Source organism: Protopterus annectens, chromosome 1.part2 (genome assembly GCF_019279795.1).
Source record: "Protopterus annectens isolate FY-2018-M chromosome 1.part2, PAN1.0, whole genome shotgun sequence".
Taxonomy (NCBI): Eukaryota; Metazoa; Chordata; order Ceratodontiformes; family Protopteridae; genus Protopterus; species Protopterus annectens.
In genome coordinates this window covers 126,634,708-126,650,592 of record NC_056727.1, presented here as the reverse complement: position 1 = coordinate 126,650,592, position 15,885 = coordinate 126,634,708, and the positions used below count along the sequence as shown (strand labels likewise).

General features: G+C 43.3%; 1 protein-coding gene across 1 annotated transcript in view; it reads right to left on the bottom strand.

Annotated features, from left to right (window-relative positions):
- PNPT1 (polyribonucleotide nucleotidyltransferase 1) overlaps positions 1-15,885 on the bottom strand; it is a 1,644,852-nt gene that overhangs the window by 1,547,756 nt on the left and 81,211 nt on the right. Inside the window, exons 6-7 of the mRNA XM_044055211.1 lie at positions 6,345-6,408; positions 6,207-6,254 (exon numbers count right to left, since the gene is read on the bottom strand). Coding sequence (XP_043911146.1) covers positions 6,207-6,254; positions 6,345-6,408 — 112 coding nt within the window. The remainder of the gene's footprint in view (positions 1-6,206; positions 6,255-6,344; positions 6,409-15,885) is intronic.

Sequence of the window (15,885 nt, the reverse complement as noted above, 5' to 3'; positions counted from 1 at the left end):
AGAGTGGCCAGTTGCAAGGATGTTCTTTTGAAGTTCTTTTGAAGTCCTCCGGAGACATGGACTCGAGTATTTGAAAGCTCTTTGGTCAAATCTCTCTGAAACCTAGTAAAGTGTGCCAGGTAATTTACTGACCTCAGAGCAAAGATTGCAGAGTGAAAGACTCATTTTCCAAATCTGTTCAACTCTTTGGACTCCCTGTTTGGGGGATGGACAGCAGAGCTCTGTTCCGCAAGCTGTTTCTTGGTGGCTGCCACCACCACCGTAGCAGCAACTGGGACTCCTTTGCTCCAGTACAGTCTGTTGGCAGGGCTAAAAATTTGTCAGGTCTTTTTGGAATAGGTTCATCAGTATCCGGTTCCTTCCAAGCCTGTTTCTGTTTTAGGATTTCTAAAATATCTCCAAAGGAGATATTATCTAGTGGTGATCTGGGGGACCCATCTTCTTCATCAAAATCAGTATCCTTGGTGAGAGACTCCATCAGGGAGTCAATGTGTCTCCTTTTGTGCATTCTATTCCGATGCACCTCCTCTGTGGGTTGTTCAGGTCAGGTGTCAGAAGAGAGTGGAAGTTCCTCTAATAGAACTGGTTGGATGCTTATTGGAACTGGCTGTCCCTGTGGAATAGGTTTGATCGACTCAGAGCTCAGAACCAATGAGAGAAAAGGAGTAGGATCCGAAACATAAGAGGGCAATTCTCTTTGGAAAGAAAACACCCTTTTCACCACCTCAAAAGACAACAGACATGAAGAGGCTTTGACCTGCCCTCTCAGAGCCAAATTTCCCAACAAAAGTAGGTCTAGACCCCCCTCAGTTCCAAGCCTCAGGGGTGGAACGAGATCCGAACTGCCCAGGTACGAGGGGAAGGGATGGATCTGACAAAATCGGAGCCAAACCTATCCCCTTGGATCTGGTGCTGACATTTTGGTTCAGAGACCCATTCTGATCAAACGGTATCATTACAGAAGTAATCAAAGATGCAGTCGGAGTGGAGGAAGAAGTTTTCCTTGGATCCGACACCAGACTTCTTGGAGATTTCATATCTTGGACTCCAAAACCACTGGATGGATCAGAGGAGGAGAGAAAATAGTTTTTGACATGGTAGGCACACTCATGGATCCAAAAGGGGACAGAACTAGTAAGACACCCATCTGTTTCTGAGCTCTGAGAAATTTTCACATCATCCTATTCCAATCCACTTCCTATAAGCCTCTGGAGGACATTGAGGAAGTAGTGAATGGAGGCCTTGAATGCTTCTTTGGAGTTTGAAGCAATTTAGAATGCAGGATGGACAAAACTGGCTTAATAGCAAATTCTGGAATAATACTCCTACATAAAGTACTTTGCTTCGGCTCTGAGAACCTAGGATCCAAGTGCGATACTGTAGGACTTATGATAATAACAGAAGCCGAAGCCTTAGGATCTGATGGCTTTGGATCCAACTGTAGAGTCTTTGGATCTGATAGTGTCAGATCTGAAATTTTTCTGTTTTTTAAAGGAGGCTCTGACAAAGACCTAGGGGATTTCAGTGGGGAACATTTCCTTTGCTCCAGAAGCGCAGACTTGCTAAATCTGGAGTGGATTTGAGCCCCTGAAGAAAATGTAGTAGGGAGAAATACCTCAGAATAAGCTTGTTGCATCTATCTGCTAAGGGTCTTGGATTAAAAGTGGAGCAGATGTTACAAGCAGTGTCCAATTGCCCAGCCCCAAGACAGTACACTCACTCCTTGTGGCATTCAAATTTGGGATTTTATGCCCACAAGAAGTGCACTTCTTAAAGCCTGTTGGTTTATCTGATATGTCCACAAGGAAGAATATAGAACTAAACTAGAAGAAAATATTTTTTTATTGTTTATTAGAAGGTTAAAGAGAAGGAAAAAGTGATTTAATTACCAATGATGGTAATCTTAAGAAATACCCTGTAGTGAAAAGGGTAAGCAGATTTACCAACAATGGTAACAAAGGGTTACTATTTAGAGGAAATAGTATGAAACGAGAGGTGGAAAGTCCTAACAATCAGTGAGAAGAACCAGGAGGGAGGATAAATAAACTAATATAAAGTTAAAGGCAAATCCAAAAAATGTTTTAAACTCACGAAAAAATATCTAACAACACTTGAAAGTGGAACCTGCATCGGTTCGCGATGGCAGCAAACAAGATCTGGGGCAATGGGGATGGAATAGGGCATTGTGGGTAGACAGGAGCTCAATAGTTGGATCTGAAGTCTGGAATATGTAACAGAGTCAGATCTGAACTTATAAGATGAGGAAGAATGAAAAGAACAACATCAGATCCTTGCAGCTATATAACAAAAAGCAGTTGGAATTTCAGCTTCAGTACAGGAGAATTTTGATGCGGTACTAGAGTCTAATACTAGTGGTGGGAAGATATGAATGGGACGGTAAATGAGTTTAATTTTTGTCTTTCCTATGCCTCCAGCTGAAATCAGCTACACTTTGGTCTACCAAATGGTCCATTCGTTCCTCTTCGGCCACTAGAGGCAAGGATCAGGTTAACTGGGGACCGAGTGTTATACTACAGTCAGTCAAACTTTCAGCCCCACCTCATCTCATGCAAAGTCCAGGCAAATGTCCCCAACCTCCATGGTGACGTGCTTACCATGGTGCCCTACTATAAAGGGCACTATAAGACCATGATCCAACTCTGTGGCAGCACACTGCATAGTCAGCATTCCTGCTCCCTGAACTGGCTTGTACTCATCTGTGCTTTCCTGTAATACCAGCAGCATAGAGGCTACACTCTTTCCCAGCATGTAATCCCTAGCCATCCCCAACGGAGAGGTGAGTGGACACAGCTCCTTCACCCCCTCTTTCACTGGCTCCTCCAGTGCTAGGGCCACTACCTGTACTCCAACTGCCTAGATCAATGAGAGAGCTCCTTCCCTCTATACTATGGAGTTGATAACTGAAGTCTAATTAGTTTAAAGGGAATACTTTATCAAAAAGATCCTGTAGTGATCATTACAGGAGTAAATGATATAACAGCTGGAGGGGCCTGTGAATTTAAGTTTACCTAAGGTCAGAAAACTCAAGCACCAGTGGGTTTAAGAACACAAAAGATACAGGATGGCTAAGGTGAGAATAATCAGACATAATTACACAAAGTTTGTTCTGGCAAATTTCATGGCTTATTTTTCCTTATAGTAAACAAAACTCAAAACACAAGTTCATAGCTCCTTTGTCAGTTCATAAGCAGTAAAGCCCCTTGCATTACAGAAACACAAGATTTCATTTCTGCCTTAACCTAGAACTTTTAAAAACTCCCAAGAGAAATCATTTTTAAATGAAATTAACATTGCAATAAAAAAATGTGTAAAACATCAATTAGTATACCAAAAAAATTAAACATTGTTACACAGTGGTCTGCTCTGGGAGCTCCTCTTTCAGTTTTCTTTACTTTGAATAAATATTTTCCAACTCCTCCAAAAACTAAAGTCTCCTCAAAAGCCTATAAAACTGGGGAGACTGTTGGGAGTTTGGGTTCATCCAATCCCAAGAAGTCCAGGTAACATTCTTTTGATTCTAACATCTCTTGGAAACTCCAGTTAAAAGTTCTCCTTCACAAGATTTACAATGTCACCAAAACAGACGTCCTCGGGAGGAAACCAGAAAAAAAATATTTTCTTCATTATTCACATTAGAAGAAATGTATTACTTATTTATTTTGATTTTACATTCATTAACCAGGACTGGCAGACTGAGCAGAAACCAATTTTCAGCTGTGACTTGGACAGAAAAGTTTCAATGGAAAATTACAATAAATACTGTGATAGATAATTTAACAATCAGTATTTGTGATAACAGTATACAGGTAACATAGTCTGACAATTAAAATTAAGAAAAAAATTCTAAATGGTACCATAAATTGACATTCAATAATCAAATGAACAATACAGATACAGAGATAAAGAGGATTAAGGATGGAAAGTGTTTGACATGGGGGAAAAAGGAGACAGAAGAGAGAGGAAATACTTATGAGGAAGATGGAACTGAGGGACATGCAAACTTGGGTATAGCAAGTTATAGGTTCATAGGTACTTACCAGGCTACTGATCTGCGAGGATGTTACAAAGCCTTGCCTTACATTCCCACGGCAGTCCTTAACTTTTATATTTTGTGTACAAACAGCCCACAGGTGGGCAGAAGAAAGATATTTTGGGACACTTGTTTGCTGCCCCTATCCATGATGGATATGGGTGCTAAACAGAGGGTGAAGATGTGGCTATGCTGAAACTGCAGATATGAAAGATAGGGTGTCTGAAGTATAGCAACAGGACCATCTGTTGGTAAGTATTTTTTTTTAAATGGTTTCTTCATCATCAGTATCATAGTCTACTGCCAGCGAGACATACCCTTTCAAAGCTCAGAATGCAAATGAATCTAAATATGGATATTCCTACCTGTTCTTGAGTGGCTGGGATACTCCCGAAATACAGAACTGTGATGACACAGGAATAACTCTTTGCTATTATGTGGCATACAATTCTACAAACATTTTGTATTCAAAAGATAAATGAAGTACCTAAGGGCAGATGTCTGGGCCTCAGAACACCTACCTTGCTGAAGGGCTTATAGGCATATTCACAGATTTATAGAACTATTCGAACATGTCAAACAGGTCATGCTTCTGAACACTGTCCATCAAAATTGAATTTCCCACACAACCTACGTGAGGTTAGGCAACCAACATCGTGTAAGTGCATGCACCTGAGAACAAATATCTGAGCTGGATGTCTCTGCAACTCCATGTAAAGCTACAGAAGCAGCATCAAATCAAAGACCAGGAAGTTGGGGATTAAGTAATAATAAGGTATGGAATCAGAGTAGAATGAGTTGGAGCCTAACTGGGTATGACTTTCACATACCTTTGTGGAAGTAACAGGATCATTAAAGCTTCATGCTCTCCACATGTTACTTCCTTAATAACGATTTTTCTTAGGTTCATAGGTGTGTACTAGGATAATGGCCCTGGAGACTTTACAAGCCTAGCCCATAGAAGTGCCCTGGCATTGTGCCGCCCGACGTTAGTTACTAGTGCCTCTATCAAGCAGAGCCACTGGAGTGATTCCCGGGGTGAACTTTCCATTTCCCATCAAGTCATCAAAATTTCTCTTTAAGAGGTTCACTGAGGTGCTCTGCTTGACGTGTATGGGAAGTTTATTCCAGAGCATAGGCAGTCTCTGGGTTATGAACCTGTCCCTCCAGCATGTTCTGTTGATTGTGGTAATGAGGTTGAGGTCTCTGGAGTGTGTGGTGTGGAGGGATTGGAATTTTCTTTAGATGTAATTTACTAGTCTTAGTTCACTCACTCCATTTTTTTCGTTTCTTAAATATGAAGGTCACCTGTACCAATATCTCTAGTGTCTTCTGTTGTAAGCAGGCCTCAAAGTTTACAGACTTGCTTGGTAAAATCTTCCTCCTGAAAGTAGTGCAGGGGTCAAGGAGAATACCTGGCACTCCTCTCCAAAGCAAAAAGTACTGTTATTAAAAGTCACTTGACAGAATTTGCCTTCTAAATGGGGTCTATATCAGAACCTCAAGCTTTCAATAGTTCGAGTCTCATATGGTCGACACCATATGAGTGAACATTTGAAAGTTCAAACATTTCAGCGGAGATCGCTGTAGAGAATATTTCCCTTTATTTCACTGTAGTGCAATCTCAGAGTGTGTATATTTAATTAGCAGGGGGTGCAGGTAGGGTTTTTTTTGTTTTTAGTTTTAATATATGATCCTTGCTTTAAAACTTCGCTCATATGGTGTCGATCATATGAGCATCTAAGTTTTAAAACTTCGAGCATATAATATAGATCCTTCTAAATGCACAATTACTTGATCACTTTGCTGGGAATACTAGGAACCTCAGAAATTTTAGAGTTTGTAATTTAGAAACAACTTCTAACAGGTAATAACTCGTAATCAGCAACGCAATTAAATATAAAATCCAAATGAGAGTTCCCAAACTGGGTACTCATTGTTATCCGAAAGCCATCTGGATAAGACAGAGGGGAAATTGGAATGACTGCTTCCTACACCAAAACAACATGAAATAGCGTATACAGTCCCTTAGGGATGGTATCTGTTACCAGCCAATTCCAGTGGACAACAAACTATACCTGCATCAGTGATCCTTAGGATAAGTACATTTTCTTTCTACACTAAATAAATTCTTAGTCATTGGACGTGTGCTTACCAATTGGTCCATTCCATGGAATGTCAGACAAGGCAAGTGCAACAGAGGCTAAAATGAGAAAAAAAAGGACAAAGTATTAGGTTACAGCTCTGTGATGTTGCTGCCAGACAAATATGATGTGCATAGCTGGTGGCATACCTCCATTTACTGCCAATACATCAGGATCATTAACACCATCAACTGCCAAAAGGTTGCACACTACCTGGTGATATAAAAACAGACATGCACTGTTAAAAAGAAAATAACTGCATAATTGCAGCAACAGAAAATGCAATGAGAAAGTACAGTTATGTACCTACCATAAATGTAGATGTTCGAGTGTATTCACTATTGCAGTCATTACTCTTGGGTTATCCTGCTGGCAGGCTATCCGCAGTCGGCCAGAATTCCAAAGTCCAGGTACAGCGGTGGTTGCTGTTGCCTCTTCCCTGACGTCAGTGCGCCAGGGGTATAAAAGATGCAGCCGACGCCATTTTCTTCAGTTTTTCTTGCCCCAGATGTCAGGTGCCCCCAAACTGGAAGGCTGAAAAAATATGCCAATAAAAATGCATGCACAATAATAACATGTCATTCATCTACAAGCAAATACACCAAATAGGTTGTATAGGATAGAGAAGTGCAGAATAGTCCCAGCAAATAAAGGGGGATGGTGGGTGGGTAACCTGGACTGCAACAGTGAACACACTCGAACATGTACATTTATGGTAGGTACACAACTGTACTATGTTCATCGTGTTTCACTGTTGCAGTCATTACTCTTGGGTTGAATCCCAAAGCTGAGGAAGGGTGGCTGGGCTAAATAGGATTAGGAGAGGCTATGAGGCCCTGCAGAACTGCAGTGGCGAAGCCTGCTCTGGACTTAGAATAAAGAGGTAAGTGGTAGTGCTTTGTGAAGGTGCGCACTGAACTCCAAGTTGCAGCCTCTAAGATATCTTTGGTTGGTACTCCTCTGAGGAAGGCTGCTGAAGTGGCTGCTGTTCTGGTGGAATGAGGCCTAATGCCCTTAGGCACTGATTTGCCATGTTGAAGATAGCAGAAACGGATGCAATGGCCTATCCATTTAGAAATAGTCTGTTTTGAGATAGCCTTTCCTTGTGATCCTGCAGCATATGACACTAAAAGTTCTCAGTCTTTCTGAAAGCTTTAGTTCTGTCCAAGTAGAATCGTAACTGCCTGTGTATGTCCAAAGAATGCAGAATTTTCTCACCCTTGTTCTGTGGATTAGGATAAAAGGTTGGCAAGTAAATGGTTTGGTTGACGGCCACACTGGACACCACTTTAGGCATAAATGTAGGGTTTGTCCTCAGAGAAAAGTACAGTTTTGTACCTACCATAAATGTAGATGTTCGAAGATCCACATTGCTGCAGTCCTTACACTTGGGTAGTCCGCTGTCCTCGGTCGGCCCGAATATCAAAGTATTAGGCTGACGTCGGTCAAGGCGCATATGACTGACATCAGGACGTCAGGATACATATGCGCATGACCGACGTCATATCCTCAGTCTTTTCTTGCCCCAGATGTCAGAAGACCCTAAAAAGAAAGGTCAAAACCAAAAGACAGCAAAAAACAACCAACCACCCTAGTACTAATCATATGTACAATACATACAATATCCACAATATGTACAACCCAAACCACACAACCGCCTCTAACCACAGAGGGGAAGGAGGGAGGGTAAATTGGACTGCAGCAATGTGGATCTTCGAACATCTACATTTATGGTAGGTACAAAACTGTACTATGTTCTTCATCTCACATTGCTGCAGTCCTTACACTTGGGTAGAATCCCAAAGCAGAGGTAAGGGAGGATGGCAAAACTATAAAGCAGTAGGAGCTGCCAAAATGCCCTGTAAAATTGCAGTGGCAAACCCAGCCCTAGATTTAGAGTAAAGTGGAAGGTGGTAATGCTTTGAGAAAGTATGCACTGAACTCCAAGTAGCTGCCTCCAAAATATCTTTAGTGGCCACCTCCCTTAAAAAAGCTGTAGAAGTGGCAGTAGCCCTAGTGGAATGAGGCCTAATCCCAGCTGGAATCTCCTTACCATGATGGGAATAACAGAAAGCAATACAAAACCCAATCCACTTAGAAATAGTTTGTTTTGACACAGGCTTGCCCTGAGAACCCAAAGCAAATGAAACAAATAACTGCTGAGACTGCCTGAACCCTTTAGTTCTGCTCAAATAATATCGCAACTGCCTGTGTATATCCAAAGTGTGCAAAATCTTTTCCCCTTTATTTTGGGGTTTGCATAAAAAGTAGGCAAATGAATAGTTTGGTTTAAAGCCACACAAGAAACCACTTTAGGCATAAAGGAAGGATTAGTACACAAAGATACCCTATCCTTATGAAAAATTAAGAAAGGCTCAACCGCCATAAGGGCCTGTAATTCAGAAACCCTTCTCGCAGAGGTAATGGCCAACAAAAAAGCAGTCTTCCATGATAAATATTTCAACTCAGCAGTAGCTGCAGGCTCAAAAGGTTGTAGAGTGAGTTTCTCCAACACAAAATTGAGATCCCAAGCAGGGGTAGGAGCTCTCCGTGGGGGTCTTATATTCTTTGCCCCTCTAAGGAATTGCTTAAACAAAGGATGAGAAAACAATGGTGGGTCACAGTCATAGTGAGCAGAAATTGCTGCAGCATGAACCTTAATAGAAGAGAAGGACAAACCTTTGTCCAGTAACTCAGTAAGATATTGAAGAGCCACACTTAAATTAGGCTTAGAAACATCAAATTCCTTTGCTGCACTCCAAAATAAAAATCTCTTCCATTTATCTGCGTACACTTTCCTTGTACTAGGCCTTCTGGCCTTCAAAATAACATTCAAAACTTGCTGTGGAAGCTGAGACCCTCCAGGGTTTAAAACAGAATATGCCAGGCTGTCAGGTGAAGAGAGTGAAGTTTGACATTGAGTAAATGACTGTTCTCCTGAGACAGCAGGTGTGGAATCGAAGGTAAAGGCCATGGAGGCTCCTGCCAGACTTCTCAGTAATGGGTACCAGTGCTGTCGAGGCCAATCTGGAGCTATTAAAATCATCTTTGGCTTGTCCTGTCTGACCTTCAGGAGTACCTTTGGGAGGAGAGGCAGAGGTGGAAAGGCATACACATGAAGATTGCTCCAATTGAATGAAAGAGCATCCACTTTCCAAGCTGTGGGATGAAACCTTTTTGTGCAAAACTTTGGCAGCTGGTAGTTTAGTGGAGAAGCGAACAGATCTATGTCTGGAGTTCCCCATAACACTGTCAATTTCTGAAATACATGAGGATCCAATTTCCACTCGTGGGGATCCATAATTTGTCTGCTCAACACATCTGCTAAGGAGTTCTGTGCTCCGGCAGAAACCTTGCCTGAAGATTTAGCTGTAAACTGAGAGCAGTCTCCCACAAAATCATTGCTTGTCTGCATAGAGGATAAGAATGTGTTCCCCTTGCTTGTTGATGTACCACATGACAGTTGTGTTGTCTGTTAGAACCAACACCTGCCCTGGAAGAAGTAAATCCTTGAAAGCTATTAATGCAAATTGGACTGCTAACATCTCCTTCAAGTTGATATGTAGATGTAGAAGTCTGGCAGGCCACGTGTCTTGTATCCACTTTCCATTTAGATGAGCTCCCCAAGCTTTGTCTGAGGCATCTGTCGTTAGAATCTGACTCGCCTCTGGCGGGTCACAGAGAGTCCTTGTTTAGGTGACATTCCTGAGCCCACCACAAAAATTCCTTTGAATGCAAGGTATTATCTGAATGACAGTGTCCATATCTTGGCAGTGCTGTGTCCATACATTTTGAGATACCATTGCAGCTTCCTCATATGCAGTTTGGCATTGGGAAGCACCAGAATACAAGATGCCATGAACCCCAAGGCTTGAAGGACTGTCCTTGCAGTCAGCCTGGACTGATGAGACAATTGATGGAAGTAAAGAGAAAGATTCTTTTGTTTGTCCGGGGTCAAAAGGCCATCTGGGATGCTGTATTCAGTCTCACACCCAGAAAGCACATGTCCTGAGAGGGTACTAGACTGGACTTTATTTCGTTCACAGAATACCCCAGGCATCTTAGCACTGCTATCACATAGTGTAAATGATGAAGAAGTTCGTCCTTTCCTTGGGCCAGAATCAAGCAATCGTCCAAATAAGGATAGATCTGTATTCCTCTTAGCCTGAAGAAAGCTATCACTGGAGCCAGAACCTTGTGAACACTCTGGGCAGTAGATAAGCCAAAGGGCAATGCAGAGAACTGATAATGAGAAGTCCCAGCCAGCAGATACTTCCTGCAACTTAGCCTGATAGGAACATGAAGGTAAGCCTCCTTGAGATCCAGAGTCACCATCCAGTGATCTTTGCCCAGCAGAGGTAAAAGCTGTTGTAACGTCAACATTTTGAACTTGGGAATGTCCAGATAAGTGTTGAGGATAGATAAATCCAAAATTGGTCTCCACGTGTTCCCCTTCTTTGGTACTAGGAACAGGCGAGAATAAAATCCTAGGCCCACTTCTGGCAGAGGGACCGGTTGTATGGCCCCTATTTGGAGGAGCAGAGAAATTTGTTTGTGAGCCTCTAGTCTTTGCTGAGGAGGAACGTCCGGCATGCCTTTGAAAGGAGGCAAGGTATGGAAATAAAACCTGTAACCTCGGTGTATGATATCCAATACCCATCTGTCTTGGGTAATCAAACTCCACTTTACCTTGAAGAGTGCCAACCTTCCTCCCAAAGGTGCTGCCAGGCAAGAAGGATCTGGCAGCTGAAAGGGTAGGTCATTGGGCCTGTTTACGAAAGGACTGGCACCTGCCCTCACCCTAAGATTGTGCAGGAGAACTCCCTGTTCTAGGTCTGAAGGAGCTCTGAGCTCTGCCCCTACCACGTCTAGATCTACCCCTAGTCTGTGAATCATAAGAAGGGTACGTCCACCCCTTAGCAGGCCAATTCCTACTAAACTTCGGAGGCTGGACTTGCAAAAAATCTTTAACAGCCTGCATAGACTTAGCCTTGTCTTCCATTTTCTTCAAGACTGACTCCACAGGTGAACCAAACAACACATCAGACTGTAAAGGAGCATCCAAAATCCTTGTCTTAACATGGTCAGATAAATTCTGATCCCTCAGCCAGGCGTGCCTGCGAAGAACTGACCCAGTGGCAGCCACCCTAGATGAGGCCTGTACAGCATCAAAACCACATTGTAAAGAGTGCTTACCCACCTGTTCAGAGACATGCACCAAATCTTGTAATTCTTTACACTCAATGCCTTCCGCCAGAGCATCTACCTTAGACTTCAATTGAGAAAGAAGATAGTTTTGATATTTCAACATGTGAAACTGGCAATTTAAAGCCCTCATAGCTAAGGTGGAAGAAGTATAGACTTTCTTTTCCCATCTATCCAAAGCTCTGGCCTCTTTATCTGGAGGAACCGGATTTTTTACAACAGAGGCCTTGACACCCTTAGGTCCCTGACTAACAGTTTCTGGGTCCGCCCTAGGACTCTTATAAAGATATTTATGAGCTACAGGCACCCTGTAATACCTATCCGGTTTAACAGGAGCAGGAGGCAAAGAATCAGGATTAAGTGAAGCCTCTGCAAACACATCTTCCACAACATCCAGAACAGGTGGTATAGCCAAAGGCCTATGCTGGGGTAAAAGCAAAAATTCCCTAAGCCTTTTCCTGGAATCAGAGAAGTCCTGACCTTCCCACTTAAATGTTCCCTCATGGAATGAAGAGTCTCTGAAAAAGAAAAATCCTCTGGAGGAGAAGCAGAAGGAGTCGAATCATCTGCATCAGAATTAGAATAAGGAGAGTACTCCTGCAAGTCTTCAGCCGAAGACTCTGAAACATCTGAAGCCTGCTCAAAACTCCCCAACTCTGGTTCCACCCTAGGCCTCTTATCAGGAGGGGGCAAAGAACCTCTAATCAAAGTAATTAAATCTTCTGCCATTTTAAGCATGTGCTTCTTGGGCACAGATCCTGAAGAACTAGGAGTGACACCAACAGAAGCTAAACCTGGCCTGCCTCTGGGAGAAGCCTTAGAAACAGAAGGAGAGGGCCTAACCACCCTAGGAAGGGAGGGTACAGTAACCTGAGAAGCCCCTTCAGCGTGAGCTGCCTCCTGAGAGGCCACATCCTGCAAAATCAAAGTCTCTCCCTGGGACTCCAGAGAAGCCTCCGGTGGAACCACCGATTCCACTGACGCCTCTAAAGAACCGGCGTCCGGTACGGACGACTCTTCCTGCCTGGGTTTAGCTGCTTTATCTTTGCGCTTCTTCGAAGAAGCAGGCGTCGGAGCATCCGACGGCATCTTATAATTGCACCGCTTCCCGAAGACCAACCTAGCACAATCTAACCTTCGCTTAATAGTGCGCTTATTGAACCTAGCACAAAAGTGACACCCAACAACGTCGTGCTCAGGCCCCAAACAAGGAATACACAAAGTATGATAATCTCTATGCGGTATCTGCTTCCCACAAGAAATACAGTTATTCACTTTTTCTGACATCCGTAAACCACTGAGGCAAGAAAAACTAAAATATTCCCAACGGGTACTTAGCCAACTTTGACTCTGTCTGAAACTCCGACGAAAATTTCAGAACGCCGGCACTTGCAACCCTGCTTCTACTTCGGACCATGCGGCAAAAGACTGAGGATATGGCCGGTCATGCGCATATGTACCCTGACGTCCTGATGTCAGTCTTATGCGCCTTGACCGACGTCAGCCTAATACTTTGATATTCGGGCCGACCGAGGACAGCGGACTACCCAAGTGTAAGGACTGCAGCAATGTGAGATGAAGAACATCCCTGTCTGCATGAAAGATGAAAGATGATGAAAGGTTCCACAGCCATGAGTGCTTGTAACTCTGAGACTCGCCTTGCAGAGGTTATTGCTAGGAGCAGAGCTGTTTTCCAGGATAAGAATTTTATATCTGCTGTTGATGCTGGCTCAAAAGGAGGCAGTGTGAGTTTTTCCAAAACATAACTGAGGTCCCAGGTCGGAATTGGTGCTCTCTCCTTGGAGGCCTAATGTTTTTGGCCCCTCTGAGGTACTGCCTTATTAAAGGATGAGAAAAGATAGGTGGTTCCGTATTGTAGTGGGCTGAAATGGCCGAGGCATGAATCTTAATAGATGAGAAAGAAAGGCCTTTGTTTAGCATCTCAGTTAGGTATTGTAAAATCTGAGGGATATTTGGTACACATGTGTCAATGCCTTGTTCCTGGTTTCAAGCACAGAATCTCTTCCATTTTTATGCATAAGATTTTCTGGTACTGGGCGTCCTGGCCTCCAAGATAACATCCATAACAGCTTTTGAAAGAGGAGTGTTGTGAATGGCTACATTATCCGCCATGCAGCCAGATTTAAGGTCCCGAGGTGGCTGTGCAGGATCGGATTGTTTTGTTGGGTCAGCAAATGAAAAGTTTGAGGCAGTATCCATGCTGGACCTTGAGACAAGCTCTTTAGGACTGGGTACCAGTGCTGGCGTGGTCAGTCTGGTGCAATCAGTATCATGTTTGGCTTCTCTTGTCTGACCTTTAGGAGTACCCTAGGAAGGAGAGGCGATGGGGGAAAAACATATACTGTTAAATTTTTCCAGCTGAAAGATAGGGCGTCCACTTTCCATGCTTGTTTGTGATAAATCCTTGTGCAAAATCTCTGCAATTGGCAGTTGTGAGGGGTGGCAAATAGATCTATGTCTGGGCATCCCCATTTCCTTATTATCATGCTGAAGACTTGTGGATCCAGTTTCCATTCGTGGGGATCCATGAGCTTTCTGCTTAGTTCGTCTGCCAGAGTATTTGTTTTTCCTGGCAGGAATTGTGCTTGCAGGTGAACTTGAAAAGCCAATGCTGTGTCCCATAAGGTCATTGCTTGTCTGCAGAGGGGGTAGGAATGTGTACCTCCCTGCTTGTTTATGTACCACATAACCGTAGTGTTGTCTGTCTTTATCAGTAATTGTCCTGGATGAAGCAGGTCCTTGAAAGCTGTCAGGGCATTTTATACAGCTAGCATCTCTTTTTGATTGATGTGAAGATGCATCTGGTTTGCAGGCCATGTGCCCTGAATACATTTTCCTGCCATATGGGCCCCCCAGGCATAGTCTGATGCATCCGTTGTCGGTGTCTGTCTGGCTGTGGGTAAACTGAATGGCAGACCCTTGTTGTGGTGACAGGCTTCTGCCCACCATTGGAACTCCTGTTGCAGGCAGGGGATGAGTGCAATTACTGTCTCCAGGCTGTGGCAATGCTGAGTCCAAACACTTTTTAATTACCATTGTAGTTTCCTCATATGCAGTCTGGCATATGGAATTAGTAGAATGCAGGATGCCATGAAACCCAAGGCCTGCAGGATTTTCCTTGCAGATAAGTGGGTTTTTGTTGCCAAATTCTAGAAGAAAGTAGCCAGTTGCTTTTGTTTGTCTGGCGTGAGATAAGCCACCTGGGCAGTTGTATTTAGCCTTGCACCCAGGAATATTATCTCTTGAGAGAGTACTAGTTTTGATTTCTTTTCATTTACTGTGTACCCTGGGCCAATTAGTAATCTTTTTACAAACGCAAGATGCTTTAGAAGAATGTCTTTGTTCTCTGCTTGAATTAGGCAGTCGTCCAATTAGGGATATATTTGAATTCCTTTTTGTCTGCAAAACACAATTACTGGTGCCAGGCATTTTGTGAAGACCCTGGGCGCAGTAGATAAGCCAAGGGGCAGTGCAGAAAATTGGTAATGCATTGAGCCAGCTATGAATCTGAGGTATCTTCTGCAAGATTGTCTGATTGGAACATGCAGGTATGCCTCTTTTAGGTCCAAAGTTACGAGCCAAGCCTTCTTGCCCAGCATGGGCAGTAGCTGCTGTAGAGTCAACATCTTGAATTTTGGAACTTCCAGAAACCTATTTAGTATAGACAGGTCCAGTATTGGTCTCCAGGCTTTGTCCTTTCTGGGTACTAGGAAAAGTCTGGAGTAAAATCCTTGCCCCTGCTCCCACTGTGGTACTTGCTGAATGGCCCTAATGTCCATGAGGGCTGTAATTTGTTTTTATGCCTCTGCCCTTTGATTGTGTGGCAGGTCTGGCATACCTTTTGACCTTGGTGGAGTGTGGAAATGGAACCTGTAGCCTTGGGACACTATGTTCAGGACCCATTTGTCTTGGGTAATCCTTTGCCAATTTGATGAAAAAAGTGCTAGTTTTCCCCCTAAGGGGGGCTGCCAAAAGATAAGTGCTTGGATCTGGTAGAGGAAAGTCATTGGGACTGTTTCCTGACAGGTTGTGATTTGCCTTCTCCGCTTTTGGAGGTAGGAGCACCCCACTGTTTAGGCCTGTATGAGCCTTGGGGCTGACCTCTGCCTCTGGGACGCCTATATCTGCCTCTTTGTGGTCTGTCTGATACTGGAAAGGACCAATTTTTTGAAGGCCAGTTTCTGCTAAATCTGGGTGGCTGTACCTGTAAGAAATCCTTGACTGTTTGCATGGATTTTGCTTTATCCTCCATTTTTTTCAACACCTCTTCTGCTTTAGTACCAAAGTATCATGCTGTAATGGTGCATCTAATAATTTTGCTTTAACATGATCAGGCAGATTTTTGTTCCTTTAACCAAGCATGCCTTCTAATAACAGAACCTGTAACAGCGGCCTTGCAAGAGAGGCCTCCAGTGAATCATAATCACATTGCAAAGTATGCTTTCCCACTTGTTCAGCTGCATG